Source organism: Carettochelys insculpta, chromosome 20 (assembly GCF_033958435.1).
Source record: "Carettochelys insculpta isolate YL-2023 chromosome 20, ASM3395843v1, whole genome shotgun sequence".
In the NCBI taxonomy this organism is placed as follows: domain Eukaryota; kingdom Metazoa; phylum Chordata; order Testudines; family Carettochelyidae; genus Carettochelys; species Carettochelys insculpta.
Window position 1 is genome coordinate 8,561,906 of NC_134156.1, and position 24,859 is coordinate 8,586,764.

At 50.9% G+C, this 24,859-nt stretch overlaps 1 protein-coding gene across 5 annotated transcripts in view; it reads left to right on the plus strand.

Annotated features, from left to right (window-relative positions):
* Positions 1-11,010: 11,010 nt before the first annotated feature.
* CASKIN2 (CASK interacting protein 2) overlaps positions 11,011-24,859 on the plus strand; it is a 77,672-nt gene continuing 63,823 nt past the window's right edge. For 4 of the 5 annotated variants that reach the window (XM_075014843.1, XM_075014844.1, XM_075014846.1 and 1 more), the window contains exons 1-2: positions 11,011-11,323; positions 15,481-16,211. In XM_075014843.1, the coding sequence (XP_074870944.1) occupies positions 16,115-16,211 (97 nt within the window). In that variant the 5' untranslated portion in view covers positions 11,011-11,323; positions 15,481-16,114. Of the gene's footprint in view, positions 11,324-15,480; positions 16,212-24,859 lie in introns of those variants that run through there. The other variant, XM_075014848.1, reaches the window with a different exon arrangement.

Here is a 24,859-nt window from a genome sequence, read left to right on the forward strand (position 1 = left end):
CTGTGGGGTCCAGACCCACAAACGTATTTAAGAGCCTAAATTCCAGCTTTAGCTTCAATTGTGATTCCCAAAACTCTTGTGTGGCTGGCAGCTAATCTTGCCTAACTTTTCAGGGTTTGAAAAGTCCTTTATGCATCTGTTTCTGTGCCTGTGTACTATGGCCTCATTGCCAGCATATCCATTCTTCTATTTCTCACAGAGATACCCCAGCACAAAGTGCAAAGCGAGGGACAAACAGGTGTTCCACACCTGTCTAGCCTTCAGGGCCCAGTCCTGTGACTTGGTCTGAGCCTGCTTACTGAATTGGGCCCCGTTTGGAATCCAGGAGGAGGAAGTGGTACTGGCCACCATATAACTGCTAGCTGAAGGGCTGGACAGCCAGGCAGCAGACAGCCAGGCGCTGTGCCAACAACCACTGGCTCCAGCTATGCAGCAGCCTCCAGACCTGTGCTGACTTTGGTAATCTCAGAGGAATGTACGACGGTATGAAGAAGGCATTAGGACCCACCCAGAACAAGATGGCACCTCTGAAATCCAAATCTGGTGAAATCATCGCTGACAAAGCCAAACAGATGGAGCGCTGGGTTGAGCACTACTCCGAGCTGTGCTCACGCGAGAACGTTGTGGTTGACGCAGCCCTTGATGCCGTCGAGCTCCTACCAGTAATGGACGAACTGGATCAAGAACCGACTGTGGATGAACTGAAGAGAGCCATCGACAGCACTGCAGCAGGAAAGGCCCCTGGCCAGGATGGTATACCACCAGAGGTAATCAAGTGTGCTGCGGACACACTCCTGGAACCCCTACATGAGCTACTGTGCCTGTGCTGGAAAGAGGGTGAGGTTCCACAGGATATGCGGGACGCTAACATTGTAAAGTTGTATAAGAACAAAGGAGACAGAAGCGACTGCAACAACTACCATGGAATCTCCCTCCTAAGCGTCACTGGTAAACTATTCGCTCGCGTAATCCTTGGCAGACTCCAGAAGATTGCTGAGAGGGTGTATCCCGAATCGCAGTGCGTATTCCGCGCAGAGAGGTCTACCGTTGACATGGTCTTCTCTCTAAGGCAGCTGCAGGAGAAGTGCAGGGAGCAGAGGAAGCCACTCTACATAGCCTTCATCGACTTGACCAAGGCCTTTGACTTGGTCAGCAGGGATGGTCTGTTCAAACTGCTCCGCAAGATAGGCTGTCCTCCACGGTTACTCAAGATGATCCAGTCGTTCCACGAAGACATGAGAGGAACCATCCAATATGATGGCGCATTATTGGATGCTTTCAGAATCAGGAGGGGCGTCAAACAAGGATGCATGCTTCCTCCGACATTGTTCGGGATCTTTGCACTCCTCCTGAAGCATGCCTTTGGATCTTCAACAGAGGGCATCTTGCTGCACACAAGATCTGATGGGAAACTGTTTAACCTTGCAAGGCTGAAAGCTAAGTCTAAGGTGCAGGAAGTCCTCAACAGAGACATGCTGTTCGCAGACGACGCTGCTGTAGTGTCTCACACCAAAGACCAGCTTCAAAAACTGCTGGATCAGTTCTCCAAAGCGTGCAAGGACTTTGGGCTTACCATCAGCCTAAAGAAGACAAACGTACTCGGTCAGGATGTTGCTGAATCCCCATCAATCAGCATTGACAACTATACGTTAGAGGTCGTCCACGAGTTCGTTTACCTCAGGTCCACCGTCACTGACACCCTGTCGTTGGACACTGAGCTAAATAGGAGGATCGGAAAAGCGGCCACAACTCTGTCCAGACTCAGCAAGAGAGTGTGGAATAACAACAAGCTGTACACTCACACCAAAATGCAAGTCTACAAAGCCTGCATCCTCAACACCCTCCTTTATGGCAGCGAGACTTGGACCCTGTATGCCCGCCAGGAAAAGAGGCTGAACATCTTCCACTTGCGCTGCCTCAGGCGCATCCTTGGAATATCATGGAAGGACAGAGTGACCAACACCGCCGTCCTTGAGCAGGCTGGAATCCCAACCATGCACACCCTCCTCAGGCAGCGTAGGCTCCACTGGCTTGGCCACGTCCACAGGATGAATGATGGAAGGATTCCAAAAGACATCCTGTATGGTGAGCTAGCCTCTGGCAAAAGACCTCCCAGACACCCCCAGTTGCGCTACAAAGATGTCTGCAGAGAGACCTCAGAGAGGTAGACATCAAGCTGGACAACTGGGAAGAACTAGCAGACGACTGCAGCAGATGGAGGCAGGGGTTACACAAGGGCCTTCAGAAGGGTGAGATGAGGATCAGACAGCTAGCAGAGGACAAGCGAGCACACAGAAAGCACACTAAGGACTTGCCAGACACCCACCGCATCTGCAAGAGATGCAGCAAGGACTGTCACTCTCATGTGGGTCTTCATAGTCACAGTAGAAGCTGTAAATGAAGTCCTCAATTGAAACTATAAGGGGCGCGATCCATAGTCTATGCAGACTGAAGGATGCCTACCGAAGGGCTGGAACACTCAGCTGAGAGATGTAGGAAACCCAAGTTCAACCTCCCACCCCTGCTTGAAAGAAGTTTTGAGCCAGGATTCCCCAACCCCTTAGGAGGCTGCTCTAACCACAAAGCTCTGGGATATTCTGGAGTTCCCTCAGTCACTCCTGGTGAAGCTGTTCCACTTTAGATCAATAATTAGAGTAACTGAAGCAGAGGGTCTGGACTGTGAGTCCCCCACCCACAGGCTGAAGGGGATGCACGAACTACGAGGCCATTAACAACTATTGAGGCATTTTTAGGCATTGGAACAGCTGCAGCTAGAGAGGTTGAGGGAACAGAATATTCTCTAGCCTAGGGGCATCCTCCTTGTAGGTGGGAGACCCCAGTTCCAATCTCCTTTCCCAGTTGGGGGAGAGGGTGGTATTGACTGTGGGTCTCCTACCTCCTGGGTGAGTGCTCTAACCCCTCAGCAAATAGTTAGAAGGTGACTACTGCCAACATCACCTCCTCCCTCAATATCATCTCCTCCTCCAGCCATTTTCTGTGGTGTGAGGCAGGCCTCATTGGGTTTCTGAAGACACAACTTAGGCATCACAGTTCCTTGACTGCAGGAGAGGGGCTCCCAGCTTGGGTCACAAGCAGACAGGCACCCAGCTCTGGGACAGTGGCAAGACTAAGGAAAATCCCTCTTCTTGGTACCTCTTACTGGGTCAGGCAGCTCCCCACTAACTTGCTGGATCCCATGGATTGCATTCTTAGGCATTTATTGCTCCCCATGCACTGTACAGGGCGCTCTTGGCCAGTGTTTCTTATCCTTTTTCTTTTTATAACATGCCCCTTTTTAAAAAATATATAAGTAACCCCAAGTACCTACAATTTTCAGACACACAAAATTGTTTTCTACCATTGCAACACATCTGTTCTACTGTATCCAGGCAAGTTGTACTGCAGTGTAGTGTTACTGGTATGGTTAGTGTTCCAGAATGTCTGAAAACAGTTTCTGAATAATTGCCTGGATATTAGAGAGCAGTGGTTCTCAGCCCTTCCAGAAAAGTGTAGCCTTTCAGGAGTCTGTTGGGAGCATGCAAGACCAAAGTTTGACCTCACTTTTAAAAACTACTTGCTCCCAAAATCAGACCTTAAAATACAAGTGTTGCAACACACTAATACTGAAAAATTGCTTATCTTCTCCTGTTTACCATATAATTATAAAATAGTTGAATTAGAATACAAATATTGTATTTAATTTGGGTATATAAAACACAGAGCTGTACAAACAAGGTGTTGTGTGAAATATGTACAGACTTTGAACGTGCTTTTTATGTAGCCTGTTGTAAAACTAGGCAGATAGCTAGACGAGTTGATGAACCCCCTGGAAGACTTCTGAGTACCCCAAGGGGTACAGGTACCCCAGTTGAGAACCACTTCTCTAGGTGCTTAACTGAGGCTTTGTGGGTGCCATAGTTACTCTAGGGATTTTCTGGGTGCTTGTGTGGAGCCTATGTCTCTTTGTGGATCTGGCCCTTAGTTTTTAAAGCCCCCTTTTGCTGTCAGCTGGGGGTGCTGGGGAAATCCTGCAGCATAGTCTTCTCACTCAGCTGCCTAGATTTATTTTTTTCTGACAAGTCAATCATTTTATGTTGACTTTTGGCAACAAAGGAAGGGATAATCTTAGCGGGAGATGAAGGAATGAGTAGCTGCTGAGTGATGGAACAGAAGATGAAGTAAGGCTTTCGATCGCTACTGTCCCCCCAGGATGTGGGCTTTAGGGATACGGCAAAGAAAGAAGCCTAACCGGAGAAAAGGGGACATTCCTGGTGGTCCCATGTTGGCATTCCAAAAGGCTTCAGCTTTCTCAGCCTTCCAGTGACCTTTCTGGGAAGGAGATGATGAGCTGCTGATCAGTGGACGAGTCAGATTAAAGGGCTGGTTTAAATAAAATCACTGCAGAATGAGGTCTGCTCTTATTTTATAGTAACTTTTACTGGAATGGGACTGTAGGCATATATTGCATGCTGGCTCGCACTGGAATGACTCATCTTTGTCATAGGCCTTGTACTGCTGATGGAGTGTCTCCATGGTAGGGCGCTTTGCCTTTGGAGAAGGAAGAGGAGCGTTCTAGCCTCTTGAAGTTCTGAGGTGCACAGAGCAACACTCCCAAGGGTGTGAGGGAGGAACAGGTTCTAGGTTAGACAGTCAGAAAAACTCTTTCACCAGGAGGTGGTGAAGCACTGGAATGTGTTCCTAGAGAGGTGGTGGAATCTCCATCCCGGAGGTTTTTAAGTCCTAGCTTGACAAAATCCTGGCTGGGATGATGTAGTTAGAGTTGATCCTGCTTTAGGCAGGGGACTGGACTCAATGACCTCCTGAGGTCCCTTCCAGCCCTAGGATTCTATGAGTCTGACAGTTCTGTTATAATACGATATACAAACTTTGTGGTTAGTATATTTGCTGTGTGCTCCTAGCCAAACTATATTGCCTCAGATAGTAAATTCTCTTTTCTTCTGCCCCCTTCCCTGACAGGTGCTCTCATCTGACTCCTGGTTTAAAGAAGGAAGGTTGTACTATTCACCACTAGATGGCAATGTTGTCTCAACTAGGTAGACTAGCAGATATTTTGGAGCATAAGCTTTTGTGGGCAAAGACCGGCTTGGTCAGATGCCCCCACTCATGCACCTGATGAAGCGGGCCTTTGCCCACAAAAGCTTATGCTCCAAAATATCTGTTAGTCTATAAGGTGCCACAGGACTTCTTGTTGTTTTCGAAGACACGAACTAACTCAGCTACCCCTCTGATACTTGTCAACTAGGTAGAACTCTGCAGAGCAAAAAGGGTAAGTCCTTGAACAAAGTAGCAGTTCTGTCCCACGTACACGAAACTTGCTAAGTGCTGGCTTTGGAAAGGCATTGAGGACCCACAGTTCTAGCTGAAGTCAATGGGAGCTGTAGGTGCTTAGCACCTTTGAAAACTGGGCCCTGAGAAAATGAGGACTTGGGGTGGGGTGAGCTCTTAGCAATGCCCCTGCATGTTTCCTCCCAGACAGTCACACCAGAAATGCAGAAGTAAAGATCCTTCAGCTCTGACACACCACTGCCCAGATTGCCTCCCAGGAAAAGAATTTTAAAAGGATCTTAGGCTACGTCTACACGTGCAGCCAACATCGAAATAGCTTATTTCGATGTTGCGACATCGAAATAGTCTATTTCAATGAATAACGTCTACACGTCCTCCAGGGCCGGCAACGTCGATGTTCAACTTCGACGTTGCTCAGCCCAACATCGAAATAGGCGCAGCGAGGGAACGTCTACACGTCAAAGTAGCACACATCGAAATAGGGATGCCAGGCACAGCTGCAGACAGGGTCACAGGGCGGACTCAACAGCCAGCCGCTCCCTTAAAGGGCCCTTCCCAGACACAGTTGCACTAAACAACACAAGATACACAGAGCTGACAACTGGTTGCAGACCCTGTGCCTGCAGCATAGATCCCCAGCTGCCGCAGAAGCAGCCAGAAGCCCTGGGCTAAGGGCTGCTGCCCACGGTGACCATAGAGCCCCGCAGGGGCTGGAGAGAGAGCATCTCTCAACCCCCCAGCTGATGGCCGCCATGGAGGACCCAGCAATTTCAACGTTGCGGGACGCGGATCGTCTACACGGTCCCTACTTCGACGTTGAACATCGAAGTAGGGCGCTATTCCTATCTCCTCATGAGGTTAGCGACTTCGACGTCTCGCCGCCTAACGTCGAAGTTAACTTCGAAATAGCGCCCAACGCGTGTAGACGCGACGGGCGCTATTTCGAAGTTGGTGCCGCTACTTCGAAGTAGCGTGCACGTGTAGACACAGCTTTAAAGTCCACTTGAATGCATTAGAGAGAGTGATCAGTCTGGCAGAAAAGACTGCTCTTCTGCCCCAGCTCTAAACAGGAGATCTGTCCCACTTCCAGGGTATTTTTTTTTGTGTAGGGCTTTTCTTTATTGATAGTCATCCATCTTGGAACCTGTACTGCAGATGCCATGAAAATAAATCAGACATGCTTGTCCAGACCATCAAAATGATCTGGACAGACTGGAGAATTGGTCTGGGCTACATAGGACGAAATTCAGCAAGGACAAATACAAAGTACTCCACTTAGAAAGGAACAATCAGTTTCACACATACAGAGTGGGACGTGACTGTCTAGCAAGGAGCATTGCAGAAAGGGATCTAGGGAGTCACAGTGGACCATAAGCTAAATATGAGTCAATAGTGTGATACTGTTGAAAAAAAGCAAACATCATTCTGTGATGTATTAGTAGGAGTCTTGTAAACAAGATACAAGAAATAATTCTGCGTTGTTTTGCATTGATTAGGCCTCAGCTAGAGCATTATGTCCAGTTCTGGGTACCACATTTCAGGAAAGATATAGACACACTGGAAAAAATCCAGAGAAGAGCAACAAAAATAATTAAAGGTCTAGAAAACATGTCCTATGAGGGAAGATTGAACTAATTGGCTTTGTTTATTCTGGAAGAGAGAAGACTGAGAAGGGACATAATAGCTTCCAAGCGCCTAAAGGTTTTTACAAGGAGAAAAGAGAAAAACATATTCTCCTTAACCTCTGAGGAGAGAACGAGCAGAGAGCTTAAACTGCAGCAAGGGTAGTTTAGGTTGGACATTAGACAAAACTTCCTAACTATCAAAGTGGTTAAGCAATGGAATAAATTGCCTATGGAGGATGTGGAATCTCCATCGTTGGAGATTTTTAAGAGCAGGCTAGACAAATACCGGTCAGGGATGGTCTAGATCATGGGTGGGCAAAAATCAGTCTGGGGGTCCGAATCTGACCGGCCATGCATTTCTCTCAGCATGCCCAGCTGATTAGCAGAGTGTGCAAACTCACAGCCAGCAGCCTGTGTTCAGCTGCCCCCCACCACCTTGTTCCATCTGCGGCCAAGCTGCTCCTAGGATTCTCCTGCTAGCTGTGCAGGGGAGAGGACAGTGCTGAAGTCAGGGTGTTCCCCTGCCCTTGTACCCTCTATCGCAGAGCAGGAATCAGGGAGACAAGACACACAGCCGAGCTGCTGCAGTCTGAAGCATGGATGGTGAGTCACTCAGGAGTTCAGAGCAAGGGAAGGGGAAGGCAACAGAGCAGGACAGATTTCCCTTAGAGACAAATGGTGGCTTCTCTCCGAAACTTACCCAGCAGCAGCCAGTGCACACACACTGTGTCACTGTCACACAGACCCAGTCTGTTCCACATGGGTGTTGGATCTAGGTGGGAGGGGGGATAGGAGAGTGATAGGGGTCTGGGTGGGAGAGGGTGCAGGAGAGGGCTGGGATGTGGAGGCTGGGTGGGAGGGAGGAGGTGGATGGTTTAGGGTGCAGGGTCTGGGAGGGAGGGGTCACGGTGGGGGTGGTGGGTCTGGGGTGGAGGGAGCAGGAAGCAGGTGGGAGTGGGGTCTGGGTGGCGTGGGGCATAGGTGCAATCGGAGTGTGTGGGTTCTGGGCGATGGGGGTGCACTTACCTGCCAACCCCCAGCCACACATCTCTGTGCCCTTTCCCTCCACTCCCAGGCACTGCCCTCTGCTGCTCTGATTGGCCAGAATTCCAGCTAATCGGAGCAGTGGTAGAAAGCCTCCCAGCGGTTTTGCCAAGGCCACTGGCACCCCCCATGCCCTTCTCCTGGCTGGGGGAACAGCAGCAAGCGGCAGCAGAGCCCGAAGCTGCTTCTTGCTTTCCCTATCCCTAGCAGAGCCAGTGATCTGGATCTGTCCCCAACTTGCCTGATTTGGACTGTGAGGTTCAGGGCTCCGCACCTGCAACTGTATCATGGGCCGGATGCTACTGGGGGAGCCCCGAGGTACAGGGGCTGTATCTAGACCATGGGCCAGGGGTTCTCCACCCCTCAATCCACACGGGAGCCTGGTGATCTTGGACACCAACAGTTCTTACTAAACAATGAGCAGCGAGGAATATTAGATTCCACTGGGTTAAAAGCCTGTTTACTGATAGGTTGTTGGTAATTTACTGTCTTCTAATCCCAGCCCTGCCCTGCCAGAAGAACGGTTGTGTGCCTTGAGGCAAGTAACTTAGGCCAAATTTTTCAAATTTAGTTACATAAAGTAAAGAACCCAAATATGTGGCTTAATGTTCAAAGCTGTCACCGGAAATTGTAGTGGTGCAGTATAGCTGAAAATCAGGTCAACTATTGAATTGGCACCCTAGTTTACAAAGGTTGGCTTTGACTCCTATGTCTTAGAACTTGTTTTCACGCACAAGTTGCACCATTTTTACCTTGCCAGTATAATTAAAATGGCACAATTCTCCTTGTGGGGGCGGACAGTTATTCCAGTGCAAAAATGCTTATGACGGCATAGTGTATTCCTGCATGGGAATGGAAGTAAATTGTATTACAAGCTGAACTTCTCTAATTCAGAACTCTCATCTGGCCAACTCCATACCATAATCCGGATGACTATTTACCATGGGTCTGGCCATGTTTCCCATGGTCCCATAAAGTTTGTTTACAGCCACCAGCCTTGGCTCTCAGAGTTCTGTGCTGTTATTTAGCTGTAATTTACCCCCTAAATGTTTTCTAAAAGGCCAGTAAGCAGTGGAAGTGTTGGTAACATGCTAGAAACATTGACCTTCTGTCATCCTGTAAATTCTCTCGCCTGGCACCGGTCAGGTCCTGAGGGAGCTGTACGAGAGAGGTTCAACCTGTACTATAAATTACTGGTATAACTGCATCTGTGCTAGGGATTGTATCAGTGTAGCTACATTGGCAGAAAGTCACATCCCTGAAGGAAGTAGTGCCACTGGTTCAAAAACTGTGTGTTGCCCAGCTCTTAGTTTCCCCTCTACAAAGTCAGCTTATTTGCTTCCCAGGGTATTGTGAAGCATAATTAAGATCCTTAAAAGGACAAAGGTACTACATATATTCGGGGGATTAGTGTAAATGTCAGTGCACTTTACAAGCTCCGACAAAATCACATAATGAATGACAAGACCTTTAACTTCATGTCACTTCTTAGCAAGATTACTTATAATGCTGGGCTTCGAAATAGCAGCTGTGAAACGCTGATGTTTCTAATTTTCAAATATGCATAATCATCTCGTTTTAGTTAGCGCTGAGCATGTTTTCAGAACTCCAGCTCTTCCTTATCACCCAGCCCTGCCATTTTCCTCATTATTCATGTTGCTCAATAAACCGTAATTTCCTAGGAGATGATCCGCAGAAGTGCCGAGTATTTATGGCTCCCGCAGAAACCAAGAAGCATTGTGAGTTGGGCCCTTAGTGAATTAAGACAACGTATGGGTCTTTTAATCTGATTAGTTGTTGATAATCCACTGGTATTATGTAGTGAAAGCTGTCCAACTTTATTAGGCAACCTCCTAATCTAAGTTTCAGAGGGATTGTTGTGTGAGTGTGTCAGCAAAAAACAACAGAGTCCTCTGGCACCTAAAAGATGAACACGACCGTTTGGACATAAGCTTTTAGGGGCTGGAGCCCACTTCATCAGATGCCACATGAAGCAGTGGCCTCCAGCCCCCGAAAGCTTATATCCAAATACATTTGTTCATCTTGAAGGTGCCACAGCACTCCCCATTGTTTCTCCTGTTCTAAGAAACCCTCCTGACCAGGCAGGCCTACCGAGTCCAGTTCGGTGGCTCGGCTCCTTTTCAGAAGTTGCCTTCCATGATTAATTTTTGATGGCATCCTATTTTCAGTGCTTCACCCTGGTAAAGATTAAATGTGGTTAACTATTGCTTGTATTATGCCACGGGGCACAAAGAACATTTTACAGACAGGGAAGAAGGCAAGGCCTTTGCCTCCAAGAGTTAATGGTCTATCCCCAATCCTGCAAGGAGCTCTGCACCCATATGGAACCCCCTTCAATTCCCTTTGTGTAGGACCCAACTGTCTAACGTGTGTTGCGAGATTCAGATTTTGGCACCCCAGCTGTACAAGGGTGGAGCCCTGCAGCAGAGGTAATATGCCCCAAGATTGGTGCACGCCCTCCAACTCAAACAAAATTCAGAGAGGATAACGTGGGGGCATTACACGCAGGGCAGATGGCTCCACGGGTGATTACAGAGTTTGAAATGCAGCCGGGACCCCCAAGTCAGACTAGAGAAGCAGTAAAAACAATTGCTTCATTCAGTTGCTTGGCTGCACTTCACACCTTGAAAACTGTAACGAGCCACTCCGGCAAACCCCTGGGTAAGGGACACCCGTGCTCCCTGCAGCCGGACGGGAAGAACCCAGGGAAGCAGAGGAAGGCGAGCGAGCAGCTTCGCTCGGACTTCCAGGCTCCGGCTAGGGGAGAAGCCCCCCGCCGGGCACACCTGGGCACGTGCTCCTGCAGCCCGCGGGGGTCCCGGAGCGCTCTGCACGCCCCTTCCCTTGCCTGAATATGGAGCGGCAGCCGCCTGACTGACAGCCGCCCCGGCCCTGCCCAGCTCGCGCAGCCCCCTTGGCTTTTCCAATCAGGAGGGCCGGACGGGAGGCGGGGAGGGATTTCCTGCAGGGCAGGCGGCTCGGGGGAGAGACTTTGCAGAGTTCCGAGCAGGGAGCGAAGCGGGCCGGACGGGTCCCCTCCAGCCGCGGGTTCGGCGGTGCCCCTGGGAGTCTCTGGCCGGCCCGGCGGGGCGCCGAGCACCCCAGCGGGGAGAGGGGCCGCGGCTCTGCTCTCCGGGCAGTCCCGGCGCCTGGAGAGCCGCTGCCCTCCGCCCGGGTGCGGGACAGTGAGAGATCAAAGGGAGGGGGCCGGAGACCGGCTCCGGGCTTGCCCGGCCCCGGCTCCGCGTGCTGGGCGGCCAGGGGCAGGCGTGGCTGAGGACTTACTGCAGCTGTGCCCCTGGGAGTTCAGGGGAGCGCGTGAGGAGGTGAGTTAGGGGGAGCGAAGGGGCGGGGGGGCGGTGTTTGCTGCCCGCCTTATTCCCCTTGCTGGGGGCGGGTCGTGCCTGGGCCGCAGCTTTCAAAGTCTTGTAACCGGCGCGGGTCCCGGTTTGATCTGCAAACAATTGTTTGAGCCCCGGAGAAACAGGCGTTCAAAGACCCCCCTTGTCAGAGCTCATTTCTCTGGAGTCTGAGAGTTCGGCCTGTGCAGGAAAGGGCTCCAGGTTCTGTCTCTTCCCCCTGCCCCCGCTGCAGTAAACTGTTCCTCCCCCGGCTTTGTAATCCTCCTCTTTGGCTTTTGTTGCCTCTCACGCCTTGTGTGGTCTTGAACCTCCCGGCCTCTGCTTACCCCTTTGTGTCATGGCGGTGATTGTCTACCTGAGTTTTTTTATAGCGGGGGGGACGGGACCGGACCTCCCCAGGTCTGTATAGTGCTTGGAAAAGGAGCTACCTCTATGCCAGGTGTTTGTTGTTCTGATTGTAAGGTAGAGTGTTTCCCTCAGAGCAACCTTTTGCATCAGGTTTTCTCCTTCTGAAGGCAGGAGGTGTGGATAATTTCCCCAGACTGCCCTTCAGGGCTGGGGTTTCTCTTTTGTTGTGTTTGGTATTTATGTTGCTGTTCATCATCTCTTCTCCTCCTCTTACCTCATTCTCCTGTTCTTTCCCTCTCTGAGTTGTTTGGTGAAGGAATATTTCAGATTCCTGGGATCTCCAGGTGAATTCCTGGGCTGAAGGATCAGCTTTCTCGGGTCGGGGAAGGGCAGTTGGCTGTCACGGGGTACAGCAACTCAAGTTCCAGACTATTGCCAATAAATACCAGCCAGGAAAGAATGGGGAAAAGTTTCTAGCTCTGAACTACGTCTGATACCGCTGCACCCATGTGATGCTTGAGAGGTGCAGATAGTTAAGCCTTGGTGCCACAGGGCCGCTGGTGTCTGTTATGGTTCTCCACAGCCTTGGGTGATATTGGAGGCACAGCTGGCATTTAGCTCTGTGTCTGCTTCCTTGTGTAGATTGCCTTTAAAAAAAACCTGCCTTATTAAAAAGGGCAAGGGCCAGTGTGTTGGTATGATAGCAAATGAAGTGGAATAAGAACGAAACGAAACAGAACAGCTGTAAGCTGGTGCAGCCACTGAGGTTCCAGGAGATGTTTTGCTAACCCGATTCATGTGTTGCTTATGGCGAGAAGCAGTGAGGGGAGACTCAAGTGTTTGACTCCCACCAAGTGGCTGCAATTTGATTATAGCACAAAGAGAGAGGGAACCCCTGCAGTAGTGAAGGTGGGGAAGTGTCTGCACATCTGAGCTGACACCAGCTTGGGACAGGCAAATTCAGAACAATCTTGCTGCCCTGGGCCTAGTCTACCTGCATGAACCCAAGGCCTGCAGTCACATGCAGGCTGCTGCCTGGGAAAACCCCTGCAGATCCAACCTCTTCAGCCCAGAAAGTGAACTGGCTTCTATCTGGTAGGGAAAGGCATTTCCCCAGCCCTGGGGATTGGAGACATGGTGTCCCCATGTAATTGTAAATGTACCAAGCAGGGGAAAGTCTAACCCTCTGCCATGGCAAGCAGACAGAGATGACACCAGGCTTGAATTTAGCTGTCAAATCCCACCAGCAAGCCAAGTCTCAACTTCTGACCAGCTGTCCATGTTGAAAAGATCTTCTCTGCGCAGTGTGTGCACATAGGACCCTCTGAGGCTGAATTTCAGCCTCTTGATGCCTGCTGAATGTGCAAGCATCTGCCATGCTTCTCTGTGTTCATTCCACAGCCATTGGCTCACATGCGCCTCTCCAACCAGCTCAACCCAAGGTGTCGTATCTACTGGGTAGGGCTGCCTTGTCTCAGCTCAGCCTTGCATCACTACTAGGAGTGGGTCAAGCCCGTTACTCACAAGGCAAGAGTTGCCCCCCAGACGTATGACACCAACAACTTCGGACTGGTGAGAGTTGCTGCTGAAGCTCATAAATGGAGGGCGTTGGCTGGTCCTGTCCCACGCTTGATGCACATTAGTCACCCCAGTAAACCCAGTGAGGGGGGGAGCACCAACTAGCATTGCCTTTGTAGATAGCACTAGCAAGGGGGCCTCCCCTCCCCTCCCCTCCCAACAAGGAAGGCTGTCATTGCGTGGCACGTGCCTCTGTGCCACCCAGGGGGTGTGTGCCCTCTCAGCCCTGTCCTGCAGTCACACCTGGGTGGGTGTCCTTTACCAGGAAATGATCTTAGCTGAATTAGTTGGCCTTCTTCCCTTTGCAGTATTGTTCCAAGAGTCAGACTTGGTGCCAACATGTGACGATGCAGGAGGCCAGATTTCTTACCCCGACCTACTTTTCGTCACCCTTTGTTAGCCTCCATAATTACAACAGCCTATGGACTTTCCTATCGCCTTATGATCGATTTTAGAATTCCAGTAGTGCTGCAGGCCAAGTTCTTACAATAGAACCCAATATGGTAAATGGCCAAGGATGCCTCTCAGGAGCTTTAAGAAATGGAGTTCTAGCAGAATCCCTGGCACATGTGAAGGGTAACAGACCGAGGAGCCTTGGAGCACTGGCTTGCTGGTTCTAATCTGCCCCAGATTGGTGCTAATGAAGACTTGTAGCTATGTGACAGCAGTCTGGCAGCTTGTGTCAATCTGTCTTATTGGTGCTCTCTCGCACAAGCTTCTTCTCCCAAGATTTCACGACAGGGTGACTAGAAGCATGGCTGCTGAACGGGAGAAGTCAGGACGTGTACAGAGCACCTTTTGCAACAACTTCATTTTTAGGGTAAATCCAAGTTTGGAGACTAGGTTTGGGGGGATAGAAATGAGTATGGTGGGGTCCTATCCTGTAAGGTGTGAGGCAGGGGGATTGCAGTTTCTGAAAACACACCCTATGCAGCAGAGATGGAGACAGTCCATCATCAGGGAATTAGCTTGCTGTGGGTTGAATTAAATTTTGATTCTTCTCTTGCCTGTGAGGACTGTTTCTCTGCCAGCTTGGGCTCAGCTCATTGCCGGAGAGAGCTCATATGCAAATAGGCTTCCTCATGGGTATCTTTTAAATTCGAGCGCTCTAAGAAGTTAATTCTGGGAGCAGTATCAGTGTGCGCATGGTATAAAGAGAGGAAAAATTCAGCAAGGCCTGGTTGGCCTGGATAGGGGTTCAGATGCCATCTTCCTGAATGTCCCCCGTTGTTCATAGACTTCCAGGGAAAAGGCTGGAAGACCATCAGTGGGATTCTGAAGGTGTGCTGGGAGAAGCAGCAGCAGAGGTGAATGCAATACAGGGCATTCTCCTGTCCTGGCTGGGGGAGTGACCCGGGACAGCACTCGGCTGCTGCGGTGATGGCTGTATCCATAACTAGACAGACTGAAGTTGATCACTGACTCCAGGAAGGTTATGACTTTGCACTTCCGCCACCCTTTTCATTGGAGTGTCTGGAGTACGACTCCCAGCTCCCCCGAGGGAGGAATCCTTCAAGCCCCGCAGAGATGGGCAAGTCACTTAACCTTTCTGTGCTTCACTGTACACAAGTCCATGAATCAAAACAGTGCCAGAGCTAAGAGAAGAACCCCAGAGGCCAGACTATATGCTCCCGTGTCCGCACTGAGGTAGGGGAGGCAGCACAGCGCTCGGTACTAGTAGGGAAAACATTCTGCACGCTTGCGCCCTATGCAGGTGGAAGGCTTCTCGGGTGCTGAGTGCGGCATGCTTACGGGAGGTTTGTGATCTGCTTTTGGAACGGGGGCGGTATGCCCAGAAAATTGCTGTTGTGCAAGGGGAGAAACAGCAAGGCTGGGCCTGTGCGCTTGTTCCTCCCACAGCTGGCTCCACTGCATCCTGCATGCGTGGGTGGCAGGACCAGGCACTCATGCTTCTCCCAGAGCACTCATGATGGAGGGGTCCAGTTTGATGCCGTTTCTTGTGCCTGTCAGGCCAGCGCACAGCACCTACTGTTAGGAGGTCTCCATTACAGGGCTTCTCCCTTTCTGTGCCTGCAGCCCTTCTAACAAGAGGACAGTCTGACTTTTGCCAGTACTATATATAGTCAAAGTATTTGTTCTCTGGCATGGCCACAGAAGCCGTGGCAATGGACTGTTGTAATGATGCTGATAAGTAAATAGCCTTTGAAACCTGATCTTGCTGTTGATGTTCGCAGGTACTGGAAGCACCACAGTAGCCTCTCCCCCAGGGCTTTGTGACCACGGCTCTGAACGCAGCCCAGAGGAGGGGGGTCTGCAGCGTGGCTGACAGAGATGCCACAAGGAGGAACGCCAGCATGAGGGGGAGAACAGAGAGCATCTATCGCTTCCTGATGGAAAGAAGCACATAATCCCTTTGGGAAGACTTAAGGAATCATCAGCACAGCTCAGCCTGAAAGCAAAACATGACCCCTTTGTGTCTGGGAGGTTTGCACAGGTGTAGTTAAGAAGCCAGATTCTTCTCAATGCAAACTCTCCCAGTCCCCTCCTCCAAATTGCCCGGCTTTGCTGCTGGGAAGCATGGAAGTACTTTTTCGTGTAATTGATTGCATGGGCTTTAAGCAGATGGCATCCTCTTTGCCGTCCTCTTCCGCAGGAAAGTGACTCCTCGCTGCGTTCTGTCACCATTAATAGAGAACTTTTTGTAAAGGCCTTTTTTATGTCACGTGGGATTTTAAAATCTTTTTCTTGCTGGGCTATTTCTCCATGTGAGAGCACTCTGAGCAGCTGCTCCGTGAGCACCCGTGGCTTTATGAACCGGAGGGAGCTGAGGGCCTCTTCCTTTCATACGCCTGCCACTCCAACCTGTCCATGATGGGACGAGAGCAGGAGCTGATACAGGCTGTGAAAAATGGGGATTTACCTGGCGTGCAGAAACTGGTGGCCAAAGTCAAAGCCTCTAAGAGCAGTGAGTACCTTTGCCTCTTCCAGCAGCTGCAGGAACCTGGGCGTTGCAGCTTGCTCCGTCTCTTGTCAGTTTCTGTGAATTCTACTCCAAGGGCCTTGATCTGAGAGTCCGTGGGAACAGGGCCTGTGATGTTTGTCACTCCTGCTGTGGAGTGGGGACAACTCTGCAGCCAGGGGCTGGGCGTATGAATCCAGATTTCACTGATGGTGTAAAAGCTGCTACTGGTAGCATCTGCGTGGGAGCCATGAAATGCAGAGGATGGCTGGATGGGGATTAGGGGAGAGTTGGCAGAATATAGCCCAGGGAAAGGAAGCAGCACAGCTTCTATAGGGCATGCTGGCGCTGAGGGTCCTCAGTCATTGCCACTTGCTTCTGGTCAGATTTATCTTGTGAAAAATTGCCATCCAGGCCAGTCAGCTGGAAACAATTGTCAGGCCTTGAATTTCAGGTTCCTTCCTGGGTAATGTTTAACCCGTCAGCAGTGCCTGCCAGCTGCAGAACTGAAATAGGAATGGATTTCAGGCTGGTTCTGTGTGCTTGCACTGACCTGGTTGTGTCCACACCACTGCAGCAGAGACACCAGCGGGGACGGGTTATGAGGGTGCATTGACGGCTTGTTGAGCAGGGGCCCGCAGAGCACTCCCAAACCCCTTTCAGCAGCGGACAAGGTCCTAGGTGGAATATGGAAATGGCAGGAGAATGAAACATGAGTGAGAGCTGGTTTAGGTGTACAATGGACACACAAGAAAGCAGGATCACTAGAAGGGGGGGAGAATTACACAACCTTATGGAGACAGACATTGAGCTACACCCAGGAGAGGACTGGCGGTATTGGTAGAAAGGACCATGGTTAGTGTTGTGGGTGGTACATTGTGATGGTCAGGAGAGTGACTGCACTGGTTCTCTTAAAGATGAAAAGAGGTCATGTCCTCAGGGGACAAGTTCCTGTTTAGGCGCAGGGAAGATGCCCTGGAAGTCTTGGCCCCAGTGGTGGGTGGGGAGGGAAACTGGGAGCTGCTAGGGCTGTAGAGAAATAAACAAAAGAACAGGACCTTGTTGGTAGGATCTTGTTAGCAGCCCCTGCCCAGACACCACTATGAAGGAAACGGGTGGATGGGAAGATCTGAATTGTATCACAGAGCTGTGGTCCCAAGGACAAAGGTTTGGATCCGAACCACTCCAAAGTGCGGGTGTCCAGCTCCTCCTTCCTGGGGCTGGTCGAATACGTGAGATTAGAGACACCCAGTGTGTCGGTGCACCTGAGCGTTGGCTAGGAGGAAGGAAGACTTGAGCTATAGGAACAGCTCAGCGGAGTGTGGGGAAGCGGCGGAAGGGCAGTGAGAGGAAAGGCGAGCTAACCAGGCTAACCAGCTGAGTGGATAAGTAAGCCATTGGGATGAAGAATTCAAACAGGGTAATCTAAAAAAATGACCATTGTGTGAGATAACTGAGCCACTGGGGAGCAATTGGAGACATGGAGTGTGTCTGCTTGCAGGAGCAGTTCTGAGTACGCTTTATGGACTCCTCTTGAACGCTGCTGCTCTGGTTTGGTCGGGAGATGAGGGTGAAGCACCCTATTCTGGATCTACAAAGCCTTCCTGCTAAAATGCTCTAGAAAGGCCCCTTTTCGCAGCCAGAAGGGGTGTGGATTTAAGATGGACAATGGGCCCAACGGGTGGGAGGAAGAAAATTTAATGTAGGTAGGTAGAGCAAGTCCTGGTCCAACTGCTAGAGATGTGGTCACATCATAAAACCCACCACATTCAATGGTGCTCTTGGCAGAGAAGCAAAGGGCTGAATGGGCCATGGACAGGCAGCAAACTTTTCACCCTGGAAGGTCCCCGTCCGGGGCGTGCTTGTAATACAGCCTGGGAGAAGTTTCCCTCCTGCAGCCTGTGATGTGCTTATGCTCTGGATACAGGAATCCCATTGCCAGATCTGTCTGTCACACTTCTCACGAATGCAAAAGAATTCATATGAAAAGCTTCATAGGATGAGGGAAGAATGTGGTTGGGGAGAAATAAATGAGGCTGACTTGGAGAGCCTTAGATCAGCTCAGGGCTATGTTCAGTGTTGGGGAATCAAAGTTAGTGAGGCTGAGGGTTATAAAAACAAGCAGAGAGAAACTCTGCTGGGTCAGGCACTGCAAAGCTCTGAGTGGGAGAAGGGACAGGGGATAAAACTCTTAACATACACAGCGCTGGGGTTATGGAAACACAGCACACCCTAGACGACAGCACCAAATGCACACTGGGGAAAAAAGTTCTGTAGTTGTTGCAAGGGACTAACCCGGTCCCCTTGGGAACGTCACACGCAGGCCAGCTTACTGCAAGGTCAGGTATCCTGGGACAACCTGAATGATGCTGGTTTGGTGGAGGGATCCGTGGTCAGCTCTCAGGAGGAAGAAGGAATAAGGCTCTGAAGGTCTAGAAAGGCGAGTGATGCCTACAAAGGGAGAGCATTGTTAAGGAAGGGCTGAGAATAAGTTTCTAATCTGTCTTGACCTCTCCAGTTCTAGTGTTCTATGATTCTATCCTCAGCTTCAATAACATAAGGAAGAAACAAGTGAAACAGCTGGTGTGCTTGGCTTGATGGGTGCCTGGTAAGGAGTGCCCTGCAGGGCAATGGACTGAATTTCCTCCCACCCTGCCCTGTGCTAGGAGGGGAAAGAACGAGGTTGGCGTCCTCCCCTTCACCCTGGGATTTTAATTGGCAGATGACTCTACCTCAATCAAATGCAATTGGATGGGGTTCTCTATTGCCTTGCTCTGGCTTTGTCCTCTCCTTGCTGCTCCCAGGTGCTGAATGCCCGGATGGAGAAGGGCTCGGTCCATTCTGGGGTGGCGGGATGGGCCTGCTACATGAGGCTCTGTCCCTCCATGAGAGGAGCTTTCTACTCCCAACCCACTCTGATTCATTCGCTCGCTCGCTTGCTCTTGTGGGTAAGATACTGGGTGAGCAGAATGTTTGCTGCCTTCTGCTGCTCATTAAAGCGCCTTTCCATATGACAGGCCGAGATGCTGATTTTTAAAATCCCTCTAAGAGTCCTTGTGCTGTCTCAGTGGATTTGGTGCCACAGCTCTGTGATTAGCCCTCCAGGATCTCCTGTGCCTAAAAAAAGTCACTGCACATAACCAAGAATCAAGCGCCAATCCTGGCAGTGGGAAGGAACTTCAGGGGCTCAGTTGAATATTCAGTGCACGTTTTCTTAGGCAGTGTGTGGCTGGGAAAATGTGGGTGCACAAATGGGTCAGAGCACCTATTATTTCAAAGCCCTGGGGGCATGTAATGATTCGTGAGGATTTGTGTGTTTTTTGTGGATGAGACCACTTTAATCCTGTAGCTATATGGGGCTGGAGGACATGAATCTGATACTGTAAGACCCAGGGCATGATGGGCCAACTGCTGTAGCTTCTTCTGCAAGCGGGGAGAGGTTCCCTCTCAAACCGTATACCTCCAGGGAGAGCGTGAGCCGCCCCTGCTGCTGTGGGGTTTGTCGCTTGGAGCAGAGGGTAGAAGTTTTAATTTCCTTCTCTCTCTCTCTCTCCCCCCTCCCACCCCACTTCAGTGTCTGAGCGCTGCAGAGTTTAATTGAAATTGTTAAACGACCCGTCACGGCTTGGCCTTTCTCCCTAGTGATCAATCACTTTCCTGGCTGGACGCGCTGTTAACAATGAGCTGGGGAGGGACCAGCGGCAGTAGCCCTGGAAAAAAAAAATAAAGCGGGGGGCCGAAGGGGGTGTCACAAGATTAGATTCCTGGGGGAGGAAACTGGCAGAACAATTGGGGCTGCAGCCATTGTCCCGTGGAAAGGGGGAAGTCTCTCAATCTGTGTCAGCCTGTTGGGAGGGCAGGCAGAGTTTAATTCAGCTGAGCCATAAAAGCACAAGATGGAATTTACCAGGGGCTTTGCTTCTGTCTGTAGAGCATCATTCATCCTGAAGAATCACAGAATGTCTAGCAAACTGTGCATGCTCCCAGCCTGGCTGAAATAGGGTTGCTTCTGTGGTAGAGGCAGTCAGCTAGCTTTTTGTAGGGTGGAGGGGAGACTTTGGACCAAGAACTCTGGGACAAATCCACACACTCAGGGAAAGAGCTTTAATATCCACACAGAGCAGGCAGGATCCTGGATTTTAAGGCAGAGTACAGGAAAATGGGTCCTTCCTGCTTGCCAAGCTCCCAGGAGGTCTGTGAGGTTCACTTAATTCATGTGTGTAAAGTGCTTTGAGATCCTCAGATGGAAGGGGCTCCATTTGGGCAAAATGGGATTAACCTGCAAGGCTAAAGAGCTACAGCAGCCTTGTTAGGCTTCAAACCTGGTTCTGTGCAGTCCAGATATTTTCACCCTGCCATCCACAAAGCATCTATCTGGAGTTGTTTTCTGAGCTCCCAGAACTCGTACGTAACACCTCCCTCATTAGGAGGAGTTTCACCCTGTATTTGAGCAGGTTGTTTGCCAGGGGTTCTCAGGCTGTTCTGTTCTAGTGGAATATGTTTGCGTTTGCACGCTAGTGACTCTCTGGGGCAGGGACTTTCTCTGTGTGTTTGTAAAGTGCTCAGTGCAATGGTCTCCTGGTCCATGACTGGGGCTCCTGCTGTATTAGATACCTCATAATAAGCTTGCCCAGCGTCTCCTCTCCTCCCACTGGCCGTTGCCTCTTCCATTCAGTCCTATTGAATCCCTTTGTCAACTACTGCAGCCCCTTATGTGGTGCAGTAGTTAGACGTGTATTTTTAGCAGATTCGAGTGTGATGCAGCAGCTGGGAGCAAACAGGCGATCTAGCCCCATGTGGGTGGCTAGCTCTTCATGGACCTCCTTTAGGAAGGGCTGCGCTAGGCTGTCCCTCCAGAATTTCTCAGTAGGAGGCGAGACCCTGGCTCACTTCTCCCTTGCCTGCTTTCCAACTGTGGAGTGTTGGCAGGGGTGCAGTGTGGGGCTTACCCCTATGGCTGCTGTTTCCACTGTTCTTCTCCAGCCATTGACAGACTCATCCCGGTAATGCCCCTGTGCCATATATGGAAAACAAGGACGCTACCAGACCCGGGAGCTTTCTAGCCCAGTGTCCACTCCCAGACAGTTGTCCGCACGAGTTGCTTCAGAGGAAGGTTTAAGAATCCAGCAGTAGGCAGATGTGGGGTAAGCTGACCCTGCGACTGGCTCCCTCCTAATCCTTAGTCGTTAGTTGGCTTAAGCGCTGAAGCATGAGGCTTAATTTCTCTTCCAGTATTCGTTGACTTTAACTGTTGTAACTCTGTATGGTCTGGTTCTCCATACAGAGATCCCTTCTCTCTCTGAATCTTGGCGATTTGCATTTGCTTCACTGCCATCCTGCTGGGGAGAGTTGCACAGTTTGTGTGGTGTGAAAGAAAAGCACAAATTTCTGTGGAGTTTGAATTTGTCCCCATGTAATCTTGTTGGCCGGCCCTTTGTGTTGTGAGAGGGTGAGACCGGATCTCGATTAGGTGCCAGGTTATAGATGGTTTTGTTTTTGTTTTTTTTTTGGTGTCCCCTCTTATTTGTCTTTCTAAGTGCAGGAATTTCATTCTCTTCCATGTCCATATGAGGGTTTCTCTAGTCCTAACCCTTCTGATTGCCCATCTCAAATCCTGCCTGTAATGCCTTTTTTTTTTTTTTTTTTTTTAAGCCATCTCAGGAAAGACCAATAAGACATGTTATTTCAGAAGAGCCCACATGGTTAGTCCTTGCATAAAATCTAGTCTTCTCCTTGATGATGTGCTGGCTTCCTCGCTCCATGAGGCAATTATCTGCTTACACTTTGGACTGTAGTTCTGTTCATTGCTTCACCAGCCCCATGTGGGAACACGTTCTCTTCCTGCCTACAGAGGAAGGGTAAAAATCCTCGGAGTCTATGGCTGTTAATGCACCAGAGGCCATAAGCCTGGGCTAAGTCACTCTTTCCTGTGCAGGTCCTCTGCCCCTGTTGAGTAGCAAAGCAAGAAGTTGCATCTTCCACCAGGGTTTTTCTGTTAAATCTGCCTCACCCAGGTAACTAGGCTGCCAGGGCAGGATTGTTACATGTTGTGCTTTGTGTTTCCTCTAGTCTGGTTTTAAAGCTGGTTCTACTCCCAGCTCTGCCACTGACTCGCTGTACCACCTTGGGAAGGTCCCTTCACGTCCTTAGGGCAGGTTTATGCTTCAGGGGAAGGTCCAATTAGGTAGCTAGAATCCACGTATCTTAATGTGGGCTTCTGTTCTGTCTCCAGTAAGGGACTCAATTTCCCTTACTCTTAACAGGGGGGCAGGAGTACTGTATTCAGCGGGGGGTACCCTGTATATCCGATTTAGCGTGTCCCCACTTGGCCTGCTAAAGCAAACTCTGGAAGGTCAACTACGGCAGTGAATTGTAGTGCAGACATTCCCCGAGGCTTCCAGGGATAAAACTTGGCTCTTCTGAGTGTTGAGAGGAGAGTATCCAAGAAGCACTAAGTGACAGAGATTCCACCACTTACCTTAAGCGTCTCTTTGCCTTCTTGGTCGTGTGGCACTTTGATTTGGAGCCTTGTAAAATGTAACACTTTGTGCGGGAGGGACAGAGGAAAGATTTCTGCATTTACATCTCCCTAATTCTAAGCCACTGGAATAGAGTAAACTGTCCTCCTCATCCTCGCCTTGCGCTCCCGGGCCCTCTACCCCACGGAGCAGGTCTCTTGTCAGGCTGGCCTAGTCACGTGTCAGCTGCTGAGCTTGCTTGGCATCTCCAGACTGAGGATTTCTGGAATGCCAGCTGCTTCTCGGGGTGGGCAGGGCCCTGCTGGCGGAAGGAATGCGTTCCTCATGCCTACGGTAGGCTGCCACTGGTGCTGGGCCGAGAGTGCAGCTCTTTGAGCTGGGAATGATTTTTATCCCTGGTTTCCAGTCTCTTTATGGTTGGGCAGGGAACAGAGCAGGAGCCGGAGTCTGCAAAAGGAATCAACTTGCTGCCACTCTCTGTCTGTTCAAACCTGCCTCTGATGTTTGTTGTGTTTGGAAAAGGGCCATCTCCGGCCTTGGCTAGTCGGGCCGTGGCTGGGCTGCCTTTGATAGGCCGAACTGTTGGCAAAGCTGTGGGGCATTTGCTGGCACAACCAGAGAAGCCTGAAGCAAGTGGAGAGATAAGGAGCCTGCAGGAACCGGACGTGGCGCTGGGATAGTGCTCCCTTCCTGGGAATTCTCTGGCTCCCTGGGGGCTGGGGCCTGGGCTGGGAATTGGTGCTGTGCTTGTGAAGCCCCCAAGGTGGCTGGCTGCGTTCCTGGGTGGCTGGAAGGGGCGATCTGTCCTTGTGGCCTACAAGGTGCAGGGGCAGCCTCTGCCCTTTGCAGAGTCAGTTGGTGTCAAGCTTGGTGGCGGGGGGTGTGGGGAAGCGGCAGCTGTCAGGCCACATGCAGGTTTCTCTTTGAGTTGGTGCAGGGATTCAGCTGCTGAGGGCAGGTGAGGGGCAGCCTCTTGCACTTCGCCTGACCTCCTGTCGAGAGGCACCACAGCGCCTCTTTGCATGGGCAGGGCCGCCTCTTGGCGCTGGGCCAGCATAACCCACACGCCGTCCCGTATAGTGGTGCCTAGGCCACTTACGCAGGGAAAGAATGCGCCTCCTCTGCAGCCCTGGCTGAGAGCCAGCTGGCTTTTAGCTCCAACTGTAGAGGTGCCTGCACAAAGCTCCTGAGGTCCTGGGTTCGAGTCCACCTCTGGGCAGTTACACCAGTGCAACCTGTAGCTCTGCAGGAGGGGCGTGTTGCTAGGTTCACCCTGATTGCAGCAAAGCCTTGGGGCTGAAGCTCCAATCGGGCCCTGCAGGGGGACTCGAGGCAGCCCGCACTGTCCTCTCCCTGCGTTGGACAGGCTCATGGCAGGGAAGGGAGCCTTTCTGCAGCCTGCTCGGTGAGGAGATGCTTTAAGAAACGGGCCAGTGGCCTGGGTGAAAATCCAGCACCCCACTGATTCTATGGGACAGTCCCAAGTCCGATCTCTGTTTACCTGAGCCTAGGCGAGCAGTTATGTGTTGGGGGGAGGATGACTTTACCTTGTGTTGCTTTGCAGTGCCCTGCCCTTCATCCCCTCTTCCAAACCCTCCCTAAGGGGTTTTTCTGGCTGACTTACACAGGCAGGTCCTGGCGTGGCTGCTCCCGAAGAGTTATGCCTTCGCATTGTAGTCTATGGGTTTGCACCCCTAGTGAAACCACAGCAGACCCCACCCAGGGTTTCTCTCCCCCCTACCTGAATACAACCAGTCCCATCTCTTAGCTTCCTTTTCCCAGCAGTGCTGTTCAACACCAGACAAGTCCTGCAGGTGGAAGACGAAGTTCTAGTTCTGGCGCTGCTCCCGGAGGGTTTGTCTGTCCTCATTCCTGCAGGGCACGTTTCTCGGATGTCGCAGGGCAGAGCTGGGCCGCACTGTCCTCCGAGGAGGAGTATTCTGCAGAGCTGTGTGTGTTTGGGGGATGCCTCTGGAGCGTGCCTGCCTGGCACGAGGAGGCTCTCGGAGCTGGATTCCGCACACAGGGCAGGGAAGAAATTGTGGGCTTCGTTCTGAGCGCTATCTCCGGGCATGCCTCCTTATTGCTCTTCCTGAGCGCCTGTGCTGAAAGTAGCCCAGGCTCCATCAGCTGGTGCAAACAGCTTCCCCTGATGGTGGGCATTTCCTATGCAGC